The sequence below is a fragment of the Fukomys damarensis genome, unplaced genomic scaffold, assembly GCF_012274545.1.
Source record: "Fukomys damarensis isolate Sample0158 unplaced genomic scaffold, DMR_v1.0_HiC HiC_scaffold_17, whole genome shotgun sequence".
Lineage (NCBI taxonomy): Eukaryota > Metazoa > Chordata > Mammalia > Rodentia > Bathyergidae > Fukomys > Fukomys damarensis.
The window spans coordinates 76,959,408-76,975,334 of NW_022900929.1; the positions used below are offsets into that span (position 1 = coordinate 76,959,408).

The window sequence follows — 15,927 nt, forward strand, 5'->3', positions numbered from 1 at the left end:
GGTGGGCGCCGTGTGCGTCAGAGGTGCGCGCGCAGCCCGAGGATTTGGGCTCCGTGGGGGCCGGGGGCCCCTGACGACCCGGCCCTGAATTTGTGGTCTGACTCTCCCTGAAGAGGGAAGATTTGTCTGGGACTCAGCTAACAACTTGGGGGAAGGGATTTTTAAAAAAATTCTTAGGGCTGCCACCCATGGAAGACTCCATAATTTGCATAATGAATCAGATCCGCGAATAATGGCCATTTGGAGTTTTGGTTATGTGTTTTTGATAAGCTGGTGGCTACTATAAAAGAAGCAGATACAGGCTCTCAAATTTGTTCATCATACAAAATTTGTAAACATAGATTTTTTTTTCCCCAAAGTCTGAAAGAAATGTATTAAAATTAGTCAACTCTGGGGTACTATAATTATACTTCACACTAAAATAACCCTTTTCAGCTGAAAAGTTCAAAGACCTTTCCAAATACTTGTTTGCATAAAGGTGGACACATAGGGTTCTCATGCTTTGCAAAATATGCATACGTTCGTACTACAGTCCTGAGAAACCAAAACTCAATGCATAATTTCTGCAGTGCCACCTACCAAAAAATATCGTGAAATAGCTGATTGGATCCCTGGAGTTGACTGACTTCGTAAGAGAGAACATTTTTATTTTAATCATGACCAGACTATTTGGTAAAATCCTGCCGCTGCGGGACTGCCTACGTTGTTTTATAAACACAACACGTGCTCTGGTGCTGGCTACACAAAGGGTTGATTCCCAGTCAACGAACCCACATGCCTGGAGTAACGCAAGGACCACCGGGTGTAGCAGAGAAAATCAAGAGTTAGAGCCCCTGCTCCGCAGCTTGCTGCCTGTAACTCCTTGGGCAAGCCACTCCTCACTGCACGGTAAATATCGGGCAACAATGTCTACCTTGCAGCATTAAGGTGAGGATTCAAAGATAGCTCTCTATATGCATAGGACAGAGTGCATGGTATTAAATTCCTATGTCTTAAAGCCTTGAGCAGGGCTCTAGTCAAAGAGAAACCAGGTGATTTTCCCGTAGTACTAAGTTAGCAGTACTTTCAAAGTATTCTTCATTCCCCGTTATTCCTTTGCTACAGATGAACTTGATGAAATTTAATCTCACACTGGCTGGTACAGTAGATTGTTGCAAAAATCCTTTAATCGGTTCAGTTTGATTTTAAAGAGGTTTTTATGCTTAATGTATGCACTCAGCTAGGGGAGGACTTTAATAAAAACTACTTGAGTGCTATAATAGACACGAGAGCGACGTGTTATTTAAAAATTATTTACAAACAAGATTTCAGTGCTATCATAGAGAAAAGGGCCAAAATATAATTAAAATTATTTGGAAACACGAGAGACTGTCTCACATGCCATAGTGTACCAATAAAAATATGCCATTAAAATATCTTGATTACCCCCCCATAAATTTTGTACCTAAGTCACGCGCCTCTCTAGTGTGCCATCCCTTACTCCTCTTTGATAAATGCATAAAGAGTGGAGATTGAGTCTTACCAGGGATCAGTGAGGGTTTGCAGGAAGAGCTGGGTCGTGAAAGACCGGAAGAATTGGGGCAGTTTGTGAAGAGAAGAGAAACTGCTGTCTGCATTGATCTTTCCTTCCCTCTCTTTCCATTAATACTGTACTTACCTTAGCTAAATCTGCAAAAGATAAAGAAAACATAGCTCTTAGTAATCCATTGCTGGATTCAGTGTGTACATTTTCCTCCCCATGTTCCTTGTCTCCTGGTTTTGTGGGTTTTTAGTATAGGTATGCACATTGAAAAATTCTTAAATGATGTTCCAATTTTGTATCTCCCCGTGGTTCCCACTGCAAAATTTTTATCTTTTGCAAATGCACAAAATGTATTTCTGGTACAGTGTCACACAACTGCTTGACTTTCTTACAACAAATCAAAGGAGAGAGTGAGAGTGAAAATATTGCACATATCTAGAAATTATGGTGAAAATGCCAAGATCTTCTTAGTAAATAATTTAATAGAGAGAGATAGATATAAATACAGACATAATTGAAGAAATCTTGTGTGTTCACCTACTAGTGGCAGTGACTAGAAACATGGGGCCTTAAACAAGCTGAACTTCAGGGCGTACGAAGAAGTATGGGGAGGACCTCCAGGGGCTGTGCCATCACCGAGGACTCCGGCCCCACCTGCCCCACATCTCCTCAGATCCCAGGGTGAGGCTCCCGTCCTCGAGGGTGCCCCGGGCCCAAGGGGATCGCCTGGTGTGCGGGACAGCAAAGAGTCCTGTCCGGGGACCCAGCAACCGGCTAGAAGTGGGCGCAGACAGCACATTCAAATGGGGGGGTCCGCGGCTGCATCCACCCAGGGAGCCAGTTCCCCACGAAGGGCAGAGAGTGGGCCCTGGGAGGCGATCTCCTCCCTTGTGGTTAGGAATTAAAAGGCAAAGCGCAGTGAAATGAAGAGAAACAAAAAGTGCAGTTTGGTCGGTAGGTCAGTTTTCCTGATCGCGTGTATACATTAGTGCTTGATTTGGAAACACAGACTTTCCAAAGTTTAGAAAGTAAAATGTTCTTTCTTTTTTGAAGTTAGAGGAATTCGTGACTTCTAAAAGGACTAGGGGATTCATTTAAGCCCCATTTATATTTATTTCCCTTTTTGACTAAAAGGAAACATTTTTTGGTGAAAATGTGCATGCTGTTTATGGACAGGAGAAAGAAAAATTTAATCTTATTCTGACAGCTTGCTCACCCCCCCTCCACTTTCTCCCTCCCTCCATCGGCCCACTACCACCACTCTGCTTAATTGAGGCATCTGTTTTTCAGCATTTAATATGCCAAACATACATCCAATAGAAAGATTTCCACTAGCAAGTGATGTTTAGAATTAAGACAGATACTCTTCTGCCTGAATAATTCCTTGAGCTGGATTTCCATGGTCTCAAACCATCTAAAATATGGCAATATTTTTGACCATCCTCAGTTTGGTATCATAGCTCAAAGAATATTAATGAAGATAATTGCTTTATACTAGTTTTTTTCTGTAGGGGAACTGAATCCAGAGCCTTCATACTGAGCTACATCTTCAGCCCTTTTCATTTTTTATTTTGACATGGGTCTCACTACATTGCCAAAACTAGACTTGAACTTGTGTCCTCCTGCCTCAGCTTCCCAAGGTACTGGGATTACAGGCTTGCTTATACCACCACCCCAAGCTTCACATCTTCTTTTTCAGTTTAAATAATTACACTTTTTGCAACATCATTCTCAATTTTCAGTGTCAACATTTGGAAGAGAAAACATTCCTTACAGTAATGAATTACAGGGTTCAGTGCACGTGCTAGTCTGTGTATTTGAAGATAATCCTGTAAATAGTGAACACTGAAATAAGAACTGAAAAAAATCTATCTTTCTATTCTTATTTGCTGACAGGAAACACATTTATTTATAGTAGCCATGAATGTTACTGGAAGTGTGTATCTCCTAGCCTCACTAGCAACTGCACATGCCCGTGTGATTATAAAATCTAAGCAGAAATGGTATGAGGACCTTACTGGAGGTTCCTGAGAAGAAACAGAAGAAGCTCCTTATCTGGCAGATCAACCTCTTTGCCTCTTTTACTTCCTCCTGCTGCTGGCTTGGAAGGAACCAATGACGTCTGTAAGAGCTGCAACCATGTTGGACCATGAGTAATCTTGTGATCCAAACCCAAAGGCAGCAAGAAGAGATAAACTTCCAACCTGCTTAATTGCTGTCACTTGAGGTTTTGCAACTAAACTTAACCTTGATGCCCACAGTTTGTCATTTAAGTGACTGATGTACCCAACAGTTCCTTCCCTGCCATGGTCATTCAATTACTACTTTAAAAACATTTCTCTGAAACATCGTCTACATTTGTTTCAGTTCGGTCCTTTGGTTTTGGCTCTAGGCCACCACACGTTTCCCATAATGATACCTGTTCTTCGTATTCCTTACTGACAGTGTCAAAATGTTGTTTAGGGTGCTAATGTGCCAAGTGAAGATATCAGGAGCAGCACAGAACACAGATCTATCTGGTGAGATGTAGGAATAATATACCTGGAATTCTGTATCTCATTGTGTTTCACTGTCCTCGTGAGTACTTTGCTTTCCTTCCTCACCGTAAATAAGCATCTTGAAATCATGAATTAACTGGAATGAGGAAAAACCCACAAGCTCAGGATGGCAAAGCAGGAGAGAAACAAACAAAAACACAGAGGACTTTGAATAGCCTTTGCATAACCCCTGGACTTCTCTTCGCTAAACTTCATATTTGGGGAGAAAAATCATTTTCATTTCCTTTAGCTATCACTATGGGATGTCTGTACCTTATGTTCCTGAAAAGTGCACCCTTTTGCTCTATTACACCCCAGTTCAGCAAGAGTCACACTATTCTAGATGGCTGCTTATTAACTTAGTTCAAGAGGAACAGTTTCTCAGTGGTTCGCAAATGTTATTCTTTTTGTCACAGCCCATCACAGAAGGGTGGGATGAGGTGATTTCATGTCAGTATCCTTCAATTCCCAAACCATTTAAACACATTTATGTATATAGATGTAGGTTATATGAAAACAAACAGTAACAAATATTTCCAGATTTTCATTGCTTATTTTTTTTCCAAGAGGTCAGGGGGAAAATGAAGTTTTTAATTCAGTCAAATGTTTAGATATTTCACTTAAGGAAAAAGTCCACCAAGTCTTAGAGGTTTTCATAATAACACAAAGGACTGAAAGAACAAAACTCCAGGAGACACTGCTGGAATTGACAAAATTAAGATGGAAAGGAGTGACAAGCATCAGCAGTGACCCCTGGGTCCTGCAGAGTGGATCGGGCTTGGAATCCCTGATGCCCAGCAGCTGCCCATGGAGCAGCCCCTCTGCCACTCTCTGGTCCTCACAAAGTCACCTGTGGCTACAGCTGAGATGAACGGTTTCTCTTCCTCTTCATCCTGCCAAATGTACCCCTCATGGCAGAATTTAGGTCAAAAGACACTGGCAGCAGAATTTGAGGAATGTCTCATACGAGGAGGAGCTTAGAAGGCTGAGTGTGATGCTGAGTATCAACAGGACAGTGCTGGCCAACTTTCTCAGCCATGTAACCTACTTTCTGAGGTACTCACACACAAAAAAGCAGGTTACTCTGTTCCTTTCTTCATTCATCCTGTCAAAAGCAAGATAAGATCAAATAAAAAGATCAAGTTTACTGTGCCCACAAAGATCAGTTTGAAAACTGGGAGACGTCAAACTGGAAAATTATAGAAAGAAGAGCTGAAGCAAATGATTACAGACTGACTTATAAAGCAAAAACAAATTTGTTTGTTCCTCCACTAGGGAGCAAACTTGGCACCCCAGTCATGCTTGACAAGAGCTCTACCACAGGGCTACAACCCAGCCTGAGAAAGGGTTTTAGTCTTTGCAAGGATTGCAAGTTATTGTAGAGGTTTTTGGATGGCAAGCCATTAGTTAAAAGCGATCCTCTTGTGTGTTTTTGGAAAACAGCTCAAGTTTCACTTATCATTTACAGGAAACAACCTAAATTCAGTTTGGCTTGCATGGCCTAACTGGTTTTGTCTTCTCAGGTGATTCTTAAACTTGATCTCTATTTTACTTGGTTTGAACAATCTGCTCATTCATTGTATCTGTTACATTTAGAAATGCCTATACCTCTTGATAAGACAAAGAAACTTTCTGACATACTGCTATGATCTTATCTGGATATTCCCCCAAAGTCTCGTGTGCTCAAGGTAGTGTTTGTGGGAGGTGCTTAGATATTCATCATTGGATTAGTCCACTGATAAATTGATGGCTAAATATGTTGTTAGAAGGTAGAGACTGACTGGAAGAGGTAGATCATTAGAGGCATGACATGAAAGCCTGCATCTCCCTCCCCAGCTTCTCCCTTCACTGTCTGCTTCCTGTCTGCCATGACATGAGCAGCTCTCCCCTGCCATGCCCCTCTCTACCATGCCACCTCTGCCTGGAGATAGCCGACCATGCAAAGACTGAAACTTTAAAATGTGAGCCAAAATAAACCTCTCCTCCTTTAAGGTGTGCATGTAGGATATTTTTGTCCCAACAACAAGAAAAGTAACTAAGGCAGATTTTGGTACCAGAGAAGTGGGATCGTTGTCAGTACTATACCTATGTAGTTCAAGAAGCTTTGGAACTGGTTCTCAGGAAGAGTTTGGAAAGGTTTAGAGATGCTGGCTGGAGAAGCAGTATTAGAATGCTGTGAACTGAGCTTGATGGGAGATTCTGGTAAGAGCTCGGAAGACCAGAGTGCTCATAGATATGTAGATAGCAAAGGCTAGGTTTGGAGTTTTCAGTTGGGAACAGTGACTCCATTGGCAGTTGGATTCTAGGCCATAAGCGTTATATCCTGGCAGAAAATTTGTCTACATTTTGCTTCTGTCCTGAGAGTTCGTGGAAGACTGACATTAAAGGTAGTTGACTAATTAATCTAGCAGAGGAAATTTCAAGGCAGCCCAATGTTGCTGCTGTGACATGGATACTGTTGGGGGCTTTAGCTGCATTAATACAAAAAATCAAGACTAGCCGGGCCTGGTGGCTCAGGCCTGTAATCCCAGCACTTAGGAGGCTGAGGCAGGAGGATCGCTGTGATTTCAAGACCAGCCCAGGCTTCATCATGAGTTCCAGGTCAGTCTCAACTGCATAGTGAGACCCTGTCTCAAAAAACAAAAAACAAAAAAAAAAAAAAAGAAAGAAATCAAGAGCAAAACCCCATTTCAAAGCTTTTCAATTTTATCAGAAAGGAAGATCCTGCAAAGATGGAGCAAAGGAGAGTTTGATTGCTGGAAAGATTAGCTTTAAAAAGAAGCTAAGAAAAGCTAAGTACTTTAAATCAGGACAAAATGGCCTAAGAGTCTGTTAGGAATCAGCCAGATCCCTTCTTTTAGAGACTACTGGGTGCAAGATTGTAAAGTTTTCACTTGAGAAGAGAGCCCCAGACACTGTGCTGGAGAAGGGTCGCTTAGTGAATTGGTTCCCCAGGATTCATTCACTGTGCTCAACCATACTGACACTAAGAGGACTCAGCAGCCATGATTGAAAGGGACCTACTTACTGTTTGAGCTGTCAGCAGACCTTGGCATCATCCACAGGGTGCTAATTTTATAGGCATGTAGAATGTGGGAGTTACAGGTCCATGAAGGCTTTCACCCAGATTTCAGAAGAAGGCCCGGGAGACCAAGAAGTATGCCCCTGAGAGGACAGTATGTGAAGCTGTGACAGTGAAGCCAAAAAGTGCAGTGAAGATCCCAAGAAGTTGGAGAAGCCAGGAATGTAGAAAGTCTGTGGACATCCAAAACCAGAGAGCAAAGTCAGCCCAAGAGATAATTCATGAGAGATACAACCAATGCCATAGAGGCAGGGCTACCCAAGCCCTTTGGAGTTCACATTTTATCACAGTTTGCCCAGGGTGCTTATCACAGAACATCCCTTATATCTAGATGTTCCACCAAAGACTCATGTATTCTGTGGTGGGACTTTTTGGAGCTGGCTGGATAGAGAGCATGTTATACTGGGATTAAGAGTGTGTGGTATTAAATTAGAATTAGTATAGTTCTGGGTGGCATCACCCAAAAGGCTGGAAGCCTGTTTGGGATAAAAGGGAAAGGAAGGCTGGCTGCTTGCTGCTTGCTGCCTCCTGCCTGCCACACCATGAACTATTTCTTCTCTGCAATGCCCCTCTACAATGCCACCCTGACTTGGAGGCAACGGACTATAGTCTGAAACCTCTACAAACTGGGAGCTGAAATAAACCTTTCCTCCTTTAACTTTTTTTTTTTTTTTTTTTTTTTTTTTTTTTTTTTTTTTTTGTCCAGGATTTTGTCTCACTGACAAGAAATTTGACTAAGACACAGAGGTACAAGATTTTGTTTGCTCTGTGGGTTTCAGGCTTGCTTTTGACCAAATCATTTCTATCCTTGCCTTCCTCCCCTTGGGAATGGAAATATTTTCCCTGTGTCCTTTAATATCAGTAGTGTTTAACTTTCTTTTTAAGTTTTTACAGGGACTCACAGCTGAGAGTTTGTCTTAAGTCTCAGAGGAGTCTGCAGACTTGGACTTTTCAGCAATGCTGGAACTGTTAGGACTTTGCAACTCTTTTGAGTAAAGAGATGTCCATGAGTCTTTTGAGTACTGGGGGAAGAATGTTGTGGTCTATATCTGGATGTCCCCACAAAGCCTCATGCAACCATAGATGGGTCTTAAGGGAGGTGATTGGGTGCTTGTCAGCGGCTTAGCCTGTTGATGAATTTATAACTGAATATGCTGTAGGAGATGGGACTTGCTCAAAAGAGGGGTCACGGAGGGCATGGCTTGGAATGTTTTATCACCCTCCCCAGCATCTACCTTCACTCTTTGTTCCTGGGTACTGTGAAGTGAGCATCTTTTCCTCCACTGTGACCCTCTGCCCTGTCATCCTGTCCTGGAACTGGCTGATCATGGACAATAACTGTGAGCCAAAATAATCCTCTCCTCCTTTAAATCATGGGTGTCAGGTATTTTATCTCTGTGAGTCAGAAAGTGACTAAGACACACTATTGTCTTGATTCCACTGACAGTTTTCAAATGTAAGTTCCCTGCTATATCCTGAGGTCACTAAGAAGACTGCACAGTAGTCCTGTCAGGGTGGATATTCTGTATTTCCAAAGTCTCAGAGGAATGAGGAATGTCCATGCACTAAAGACTAGACTTCTGTATCTGGACACCTAACATTTCTGCAAACTAGTGTCAATAATATTTCTGAAAAATCAGACTTTTTCTTCCTGACTGTTTATTCCTTTGAGCATAATGTGAAGTATAAAGGAAGTCATGTAAGAACTATTGTAAATATAGATTATTATATTTAAAAATTGTGAAAAGTAATTAGTCCTGTTAGGATGGCTTAAATCCAAAGCCATATGTTGATGACTGTCATTCATTGCTGATGGGAATACAAACCCATACAGCCACTGTAGAAGCCAGTATGACAGTTTCTTACAAAGCACAACAAAAACCTTGCCATACAATCCAGCAACCAATCCCTTAATTACTTGCCAAGATAAACTTAGAACTTATGTCTACACAAAATTCTGCACACAAATATTTAGCATCTTTATTCATAATGGCCATATATTGGAAGCAACAAAGACATCCTTTACCAGATGAGAGGGTAAACTGTGATATAGCCATACAATGGAATACTATTGAGCAATAAACAGAAATGGGCTTTCATACCATAAAAAGTCATACAGGAAGCTTAAATGCAATAGCTAAGTGAACAAGGCTAGTATGAAAAGGCAATAAAATCTGTGTGCTCTGTACATTCATTCTGAAAAGGAAAAAGTACAGAGACAGTAAAAAGATCAAGAATGTCTAGGGGCTTCAAGGGGAAAGGATGAATACAGGATATTTAGGGATGTGAAGCTATTCTGCATGGTAATTTAAGGGTGCATACATAACATTGTACATTTGTCAAAACCCATAAAACTGAGTAACACAAAGAATGAACTCTAATAGAACTTATGGAATTTCATTAATCATAATGTATCCATATTGATTTATCAATTGTTCACAAACATACCACACTAATTCAAGATGTTACTATACTAGTGGGTGAAACCGTGAGGGGACGGGAGATATATGCAAACTTTCTGTACTCGGTACTTGACACTTTTTGTAATCCTAAAACTGCTTTAAATAATAAAATCTATTCAATTTCTAAAATAACTGGCAAGATGAGGGGCAGTGTAAAAGCTAAGCAACATCACAACCAGAGCACTAGCCAAAAATTTACAAGCCTAATAAAAGAGATAGCATATTAAAAATATAAGTTCAAATGGATTTCACAATATATTAAAAAATTCATAAATTTGCTTTAGTTAAAAACAAATAATGGGCTGGGGATTTAGCTCAGTAATTCCACAGCCTGCTTCACAAGCATAAGGGGCTGAGTTCGATCTCTGGTTTAAAAAAAAAAAACAATGATAAGAGGAAAGATTAGGTATGAAAGTCGGGGCAAATGCTCAAAGATCAGAAAGAAGTGTGAGACATGCATTTTTTTTTTTTGAGAGGCCTCAGTATGTAGCTCAGACTGGCTTTGAACTTGTGCCAATCATCCTGTGTCATCCTTCTGAGTATTAGCATCACAGCTGAGCACCACCACACCTGGCTTAACATGCACTAGCAAGACAGCAAGTGACCAAACCGAGCCAGGAGGAAAAGAGGGAGAAAATGGGCATGAGATGTAGGGCTGCTTTTCTCCACTGCACTACTCTGCACTGTACTAGAGGACTTAAAGTTCAACTGCTGTTACCTGTTAGTGAAGACATTTGTGTACTGGGAGAAATCACATAGAAAAGAATGAATTTGCACATTCTTTTGACATCCTATTTGTCAGTTATGGATTAATTGATTCACAAAATGAAATCATACACTGTAACTTAGAAAAGAACTGCTTTTTTTTCCATGTTTCTTTAACCAAGAAACATAATTTAAGCCCCTTTCTGTATGTGACACTGTGTTTATAACTCACTCATTGGTAGAAATCGTGCTAAAGCTATCTTATCATGCCATCAGATTCAAGGCTAAATACAGTCCAAGGGCTTGAAATAAACTTAAATGAAACTAAGCTTTATGGGCAGTAAAATTAAAAGCAATTAAATGAAGCTTCATTTAAATGGGTCACTTGGAACGCAAACATTTAATGCATTTTTCTTGCAGAAAAGTTTAACAGCAAAACATCACATCTCATTTTCAGTGGGACTCATCAAATAGGCCAGCATTTGGTTACTATTTATTTATTTATTTATTTTGGGTGTGCCAGAGGTCGAATTCAGGACCTTGTGCTTGCAAGGCAGGTGGCAGAAGCACTGAGCTAAATCCCTGGTCCAGCATTTGGTCATCATCTGCACTGAAGGGCCGTCATGCTCAATTCTCCCATGAGTCCACTCACTTAGGTAATCTCTTCACTCTTGACAAATCCAACACAGTCATTTTTTAATCAAATCTAATCATTCTATTACTGTACACTGTAATCCATGTTCAGCACATTCATCATTGACTACTCTTGAGAGATCAATGGTAAAATGACCTAGAGGAAGAATGCTACAGAAAAAAATAGAAAACTTATAGAATAATTTTTAAAATACAAAATAAGCCACTTGATTTTAGTTATAGAGCTGGAAATGAGATTAAGATCTGTGCACATAGAGGAGAAGTAGGATTACAGAATTGAGCTTCTGAATGTCCATGAATGCCTGAGTCATGAACAAGATGTCTATATACAGATGTATTTTTAGAGAGGAAGTATAAATTTCTTCCTGAAATTTCAAAATCATTCTTAAACATCCTTCAAAAAAAGTTAAAACAATCCAGACAGGAAAAAGAAGCATGCATAACTAAAAATGACTCAAAATAGGTAGATGTGCATTTTAAAACTTAACTTTTTAATATAGCTAATTATCAAATATCACCTAAAGCTGGTGTAAGCATTACTCTAACAAATAGTCATACCACAAATAATTTGTGTTTGTCTTTAACACATTTGAAAATATTTTGCATTTCAAAGTTGTGCAATCCAATATTTCAGTCAATGGTAGTTATCAAACAAAAGGCCATATCTACATTAAACTTTTTATCTCAGAAAGAACCATCAAACTTCAGCCAGACAAGATGTAGATTTTTCCTGAAAAATTCAAAGTAATATCTTGGCCTTATTATAACTTCAGGGAGTGATCCAGCTGTACAAAACCACACAGCAAGAAGCCAACTGGAGCCAAGGTGCAAAAATTCATGCAAGCAAAATTTTCCTCTGAAAAGAATCCTGAGCTGGGAGGGGGATTTATCTCAGTGGTTCCACTGCCTACCTCACAAGCACAAGGTCCAGCATTTGATCACCAGTACCAAAAAATGAAAAAAGAATCCTGAGCTGAATGTTAGAAAAATTCTTTCTTCTAGTTTCTGACACCCTTTCTAGTGCATATTCATTAGAATGTAGTTGTCATGCTTTGTAAATTCCTATAGTCATCATGTCTTCTAATAAAGTAGATAATTAATGTATTCAAACTCTGACATAACAAAAAAGTCCTACTCATATAAGGAACATTATTAGTACCACTTTAGAAACGAAACAGAGAAATGAAGTGCTCTGAGGTTAACCTGACCTGTAATTACGCAAATTCAAAATTTCTTCCACCTATTTAACATTTTAATATTTACTCATTGTGATTTAGATTTTTATGTCCTTAGCTAATTACTGACATGCTTTTCTATATTTTAGTACCCCATTAAAAAGAAATTTATAAAACAATCATTGTACTCATTCAGTAGTCAACATTTTGAGGCTGCAAGTAAACACATTTATTTATTCCATTTCTGATTTTATGAGGACATTTATATAAATAAAACAAAATAACGTACCATTATCAGAGAAAACCAAATTTCAGTAGTATGTCAGTCACTTTCCTGTGGCTGGGAAAAAACCCTCTGACACCCACAACTCAAAGGAGGAGAGTTTTATTTTGGCTCATGGTTTCACTGGGTTTAGTCCATGGACAGCTGCCGAAAGGTTTGACAGAGGAAAGCTGTACCCTGGATGGTAGTCAGGAAATAGAGCAAAGGAAAGGGTCAGGATGAGTATCCACCTTCCCAGCCATGCTCACAGCCCCCTCCAAACAAGCTCCATCTCTGAACATGAGACTTTGGGGAACAATTTAGATCTAAACCATAGCAAGAATCTAACACAATAGAGAAAGATTACAAGTAAAAAAAAAATCCTTGAGATTTTTATTATTTTTTAGCTGTTCTGTTGACTTTCACATCTTTGGCAACTAAAAGGAATGGTAAAATGTGATATAAGAACAGAAAACACCATCTACCCTGGATTGGTTTGAGGAGAAAAAGTGTAAAAAGTCAAGTAATACAGTTGATATTGAAAGAAGTGTTTTTGAGGAAATATTTAAAGGAGTTAAATTCCTTAGGTATCTTACTAAAAACAAATAGTGGCATATAGATGAACACTTTAGTGACAGCCCTATGGAGAAGGTGTATAAACTGAGAGCTGTTTCTTATAGAACATTTTTGTCTAAACTGGGCACATAATGGCGAGACATACTAAAGGCAATTCTGCTTTGGAAGATACAAAAATGCCACACATATACTTATTTACCTTTCTAATTGTATTGCTCTGAAGATAAATCATAGTCTCTCTGGAAGTGTAGATAAATCACATAAGCTTTAGGAGAGCATTCATACATTTAATATCCTTCAACAGTTTTTTTAAGTTGGAGAAGAACTTGAAGTGCAACTGTTCTGTTTCACCTTTTGTAATTCTTTATCACTTCTTTGGCAGTGTACAGTAAAATATAAATAGCATATTAATTTCTCTGTTTCTATGAACTTTGTAGAGTTTGCCATGTTGTTTATTACAATTTATGTCCTCAAGGGCAAAGAGCAGTCTCATTTATCTTTGTATCCCAGCATCTAGCAAAGGAAATGGAATGTTTCAAAGAGCAGTCTCATTTATCTTTGTATCCCAGCATCTAGCAAAGGAAATGGAATGTAATGGATTTTTTTTTAATCCATTGTGCTTTCCAAAATGAGCCACTTTGCAGACTTTTGAGAGTGTTACCTCCCTTTATTTAGCTTGAAAAAGGTCAAGATCATGTACCACCTAACACCAAAGAACCTAATTTATAGCTAAAGCCTTTGGTGTCAATTCAAGAGCATTAACTGGAAGCACTGTATGAAATGATGTAGGTATGGACTTTTTAAAAACAGAAAATCAGCCAAAGCAGGCACCAAAATCAATGTATGAGACGTTATCAACATATAGTGAATATTTAAACTTTTAAAAATTACTACAGTAAAAGACATTGCCATTAATTGCCAAAATACTACTCTGTTCAAACACACTCATCTCATCATTCTTGCCTCTTTTGAAAGCAGATCTGAAGTCCTCCTTGGTGAGTGTCTTTACGGTGTGATTAAAAAAAAATATGGTGAAAGCTATTGTCAAATGTCATCCGACGGAGAGGCCAGTTTGTTTTTTTAAAATTTACAGTGTGTCCTCTATGACCTTATTCATCAGATCTGGCACCACGTGAGTTCTGGCTCATCCCCAACATCGAAATGACCATGAGAGGTAAATGTTTTGAATCAATTCCAGACATCAAGACAGCCATGACAGCCATGACTGCAAATAAAGACACAGATAAAGGCTTTCAGAATTGCTTTTCAAGAGTTGCTTCTGGAAGTGTCAAAAATGATGGGATAAGTGTGTTTGAAACAAGGGAGAGTATTTTGAAGGAATTAATGCCAAAGTGCATTTTATTGTAACAAGTATTTTTAAATTGACCATTCGCCACACATTCCAATAGCACCTTGTATGTTTATGATGTCAGGAATATGTCAGTAGCTACACACATGATCTATGAAACAATCATCCAGTCCACCTTTCTAAACTGGGTGAGAATTGGATCTGTGACATCCAGATTTCTAAAACCAGCTTCATGAGTATTTACAGTTTGAAAGTCAAAATCCCCAAACATAACAAATTCTTCAAACAGAGCTAATATATATGAGCAATGGACTCTTGTAACTTGATTCTCTTCCTTTGAGCTGGGTTTACAAGGAGAATGAGTGCTTGTAAATGGTGGAGTGGAGTTTACTGTAGCATAGGTCCAAACGATGTGAAAATTAAATCAATCAAATTTACAAATGATTTGGTAACACTGTACAAACAAAAGGTTTACATGGTTAACTTTTGGGCTGATTTGAATAGATTGTTCTTGCAAGAACACTTTAGAAACAGAATACTACAGGAAAGATAATGAAATCCTTTCTCAGAAATCATGAGTAACAGTGTTGCCAGAAGGCAGTCTGACCAGCACCTTACTAGTGGAAGTGTGGTTCCAGGACCAGCGATCTCTGGCATCAATCATTTAGAAATGGAAACTCTGAGACCCAATCTTAGACCTACTAAATCAGAATTTGCATTTTATTTTTGAAAGATCCTCAGGTTGACTCACATCTGAATTAAATTTCAAGAAGAACTGTTCTAGTCCAGAGTATTTAAAGTGTGGCCCTTAATAAGTTTTTTAAAGTCAATAAAACCATAGCTATGAAAATGTCGCTAAAAGAAGGTACGATCTTCCACTCTTTCGTAATGAGCAGTGAGCTAACCTTCTAGAGTGCTTTGATAGCTTTAAATTAGAAAGGGAAACTCTTTTCTTGTACGACCCCTATCATACTTTGTCCAATTTTTTAAGATAATTACATTTAGTAAGTTAGTAAATACTTCAAATCATCATAAATGCTGCCTTCACCTTCTAACCGGCTCACTCACATATTCTCAGCTTTTAAGTTTTTGAAACACGAATGATGTTCCAGTTCTGTATTTATATTCCCCCCAAACACTGACAGTTCCATAGTTCATAGGGTGAATGATGAAATGTGTAGGGAAATCTACAGGTGCATGCAAATTGTAGCTTCTGGATATAGGGTCAAACATGGGTAGGCCTGGGAAACTTAACCCTGGGTTTGGGGAAACAAGCAGAGCTCTAAAGCGGGGGATGTTCTGTTGTTTTGATTTGTTCCGCTTTGCTTCCAGCGTGATTTATGTGCAAGCGACATATTCAGCTATTTAGGAAAAGTACCCCGCGGACACCAGAGGGTTTTATTGGACCCTTCCTTGCTCATCTCGATGTGTTCTAGCAACCAGTTCTTACTACGCAGGTTTCAGCACCCCGGACAGCGCTCAGGCTCCGGCCCTTGGGAGGGGGAGGGACGCGCAGTCCCGAAGGGTTAGGGAAAAGAATTCCCAGTGACGCATTTTGTCTCGGGTTAAACCAACACAGACTGGCGCTCCCACCCCGCTTTTCCTTTACCCTGAGAAGGAACTAGATTGCATTTAGCTCCTCC

The 15,927-nt window shown here is 39.4% G+C and overlaps 1 protein-coding gene across 1 annotated transcript in view; it reads right to left on the reverse strand.

The window, feature by feature from the left end:
- Nucleotides 1–2,155, reverse strand: part of Myef2 (myelin expression factor 2) — a 38,183-nt gene extending 36,028 nt beyond the window's left edge. The window contains exons 1-2 of the mRNA XM_033765323.1: nucleotides 2,119–2,155; nucleotides 1,523–1,634 (exon numbers count right to left, since the gene is read on the reverse strand). Of these exons, the coding sequence (XP_033621214.1) occupies nucleotides 1,523–1,634; nucleotides 2,119–2,155 (149 nt within the window). The remainder of the gene's footprint in view (nucleotides 1–1,522; nucleotides 1,635–2,118) is intronic.
- Between the last annotated feature and the right edge of the window lie 13,772 nt (nucleotides 2,156–15,927).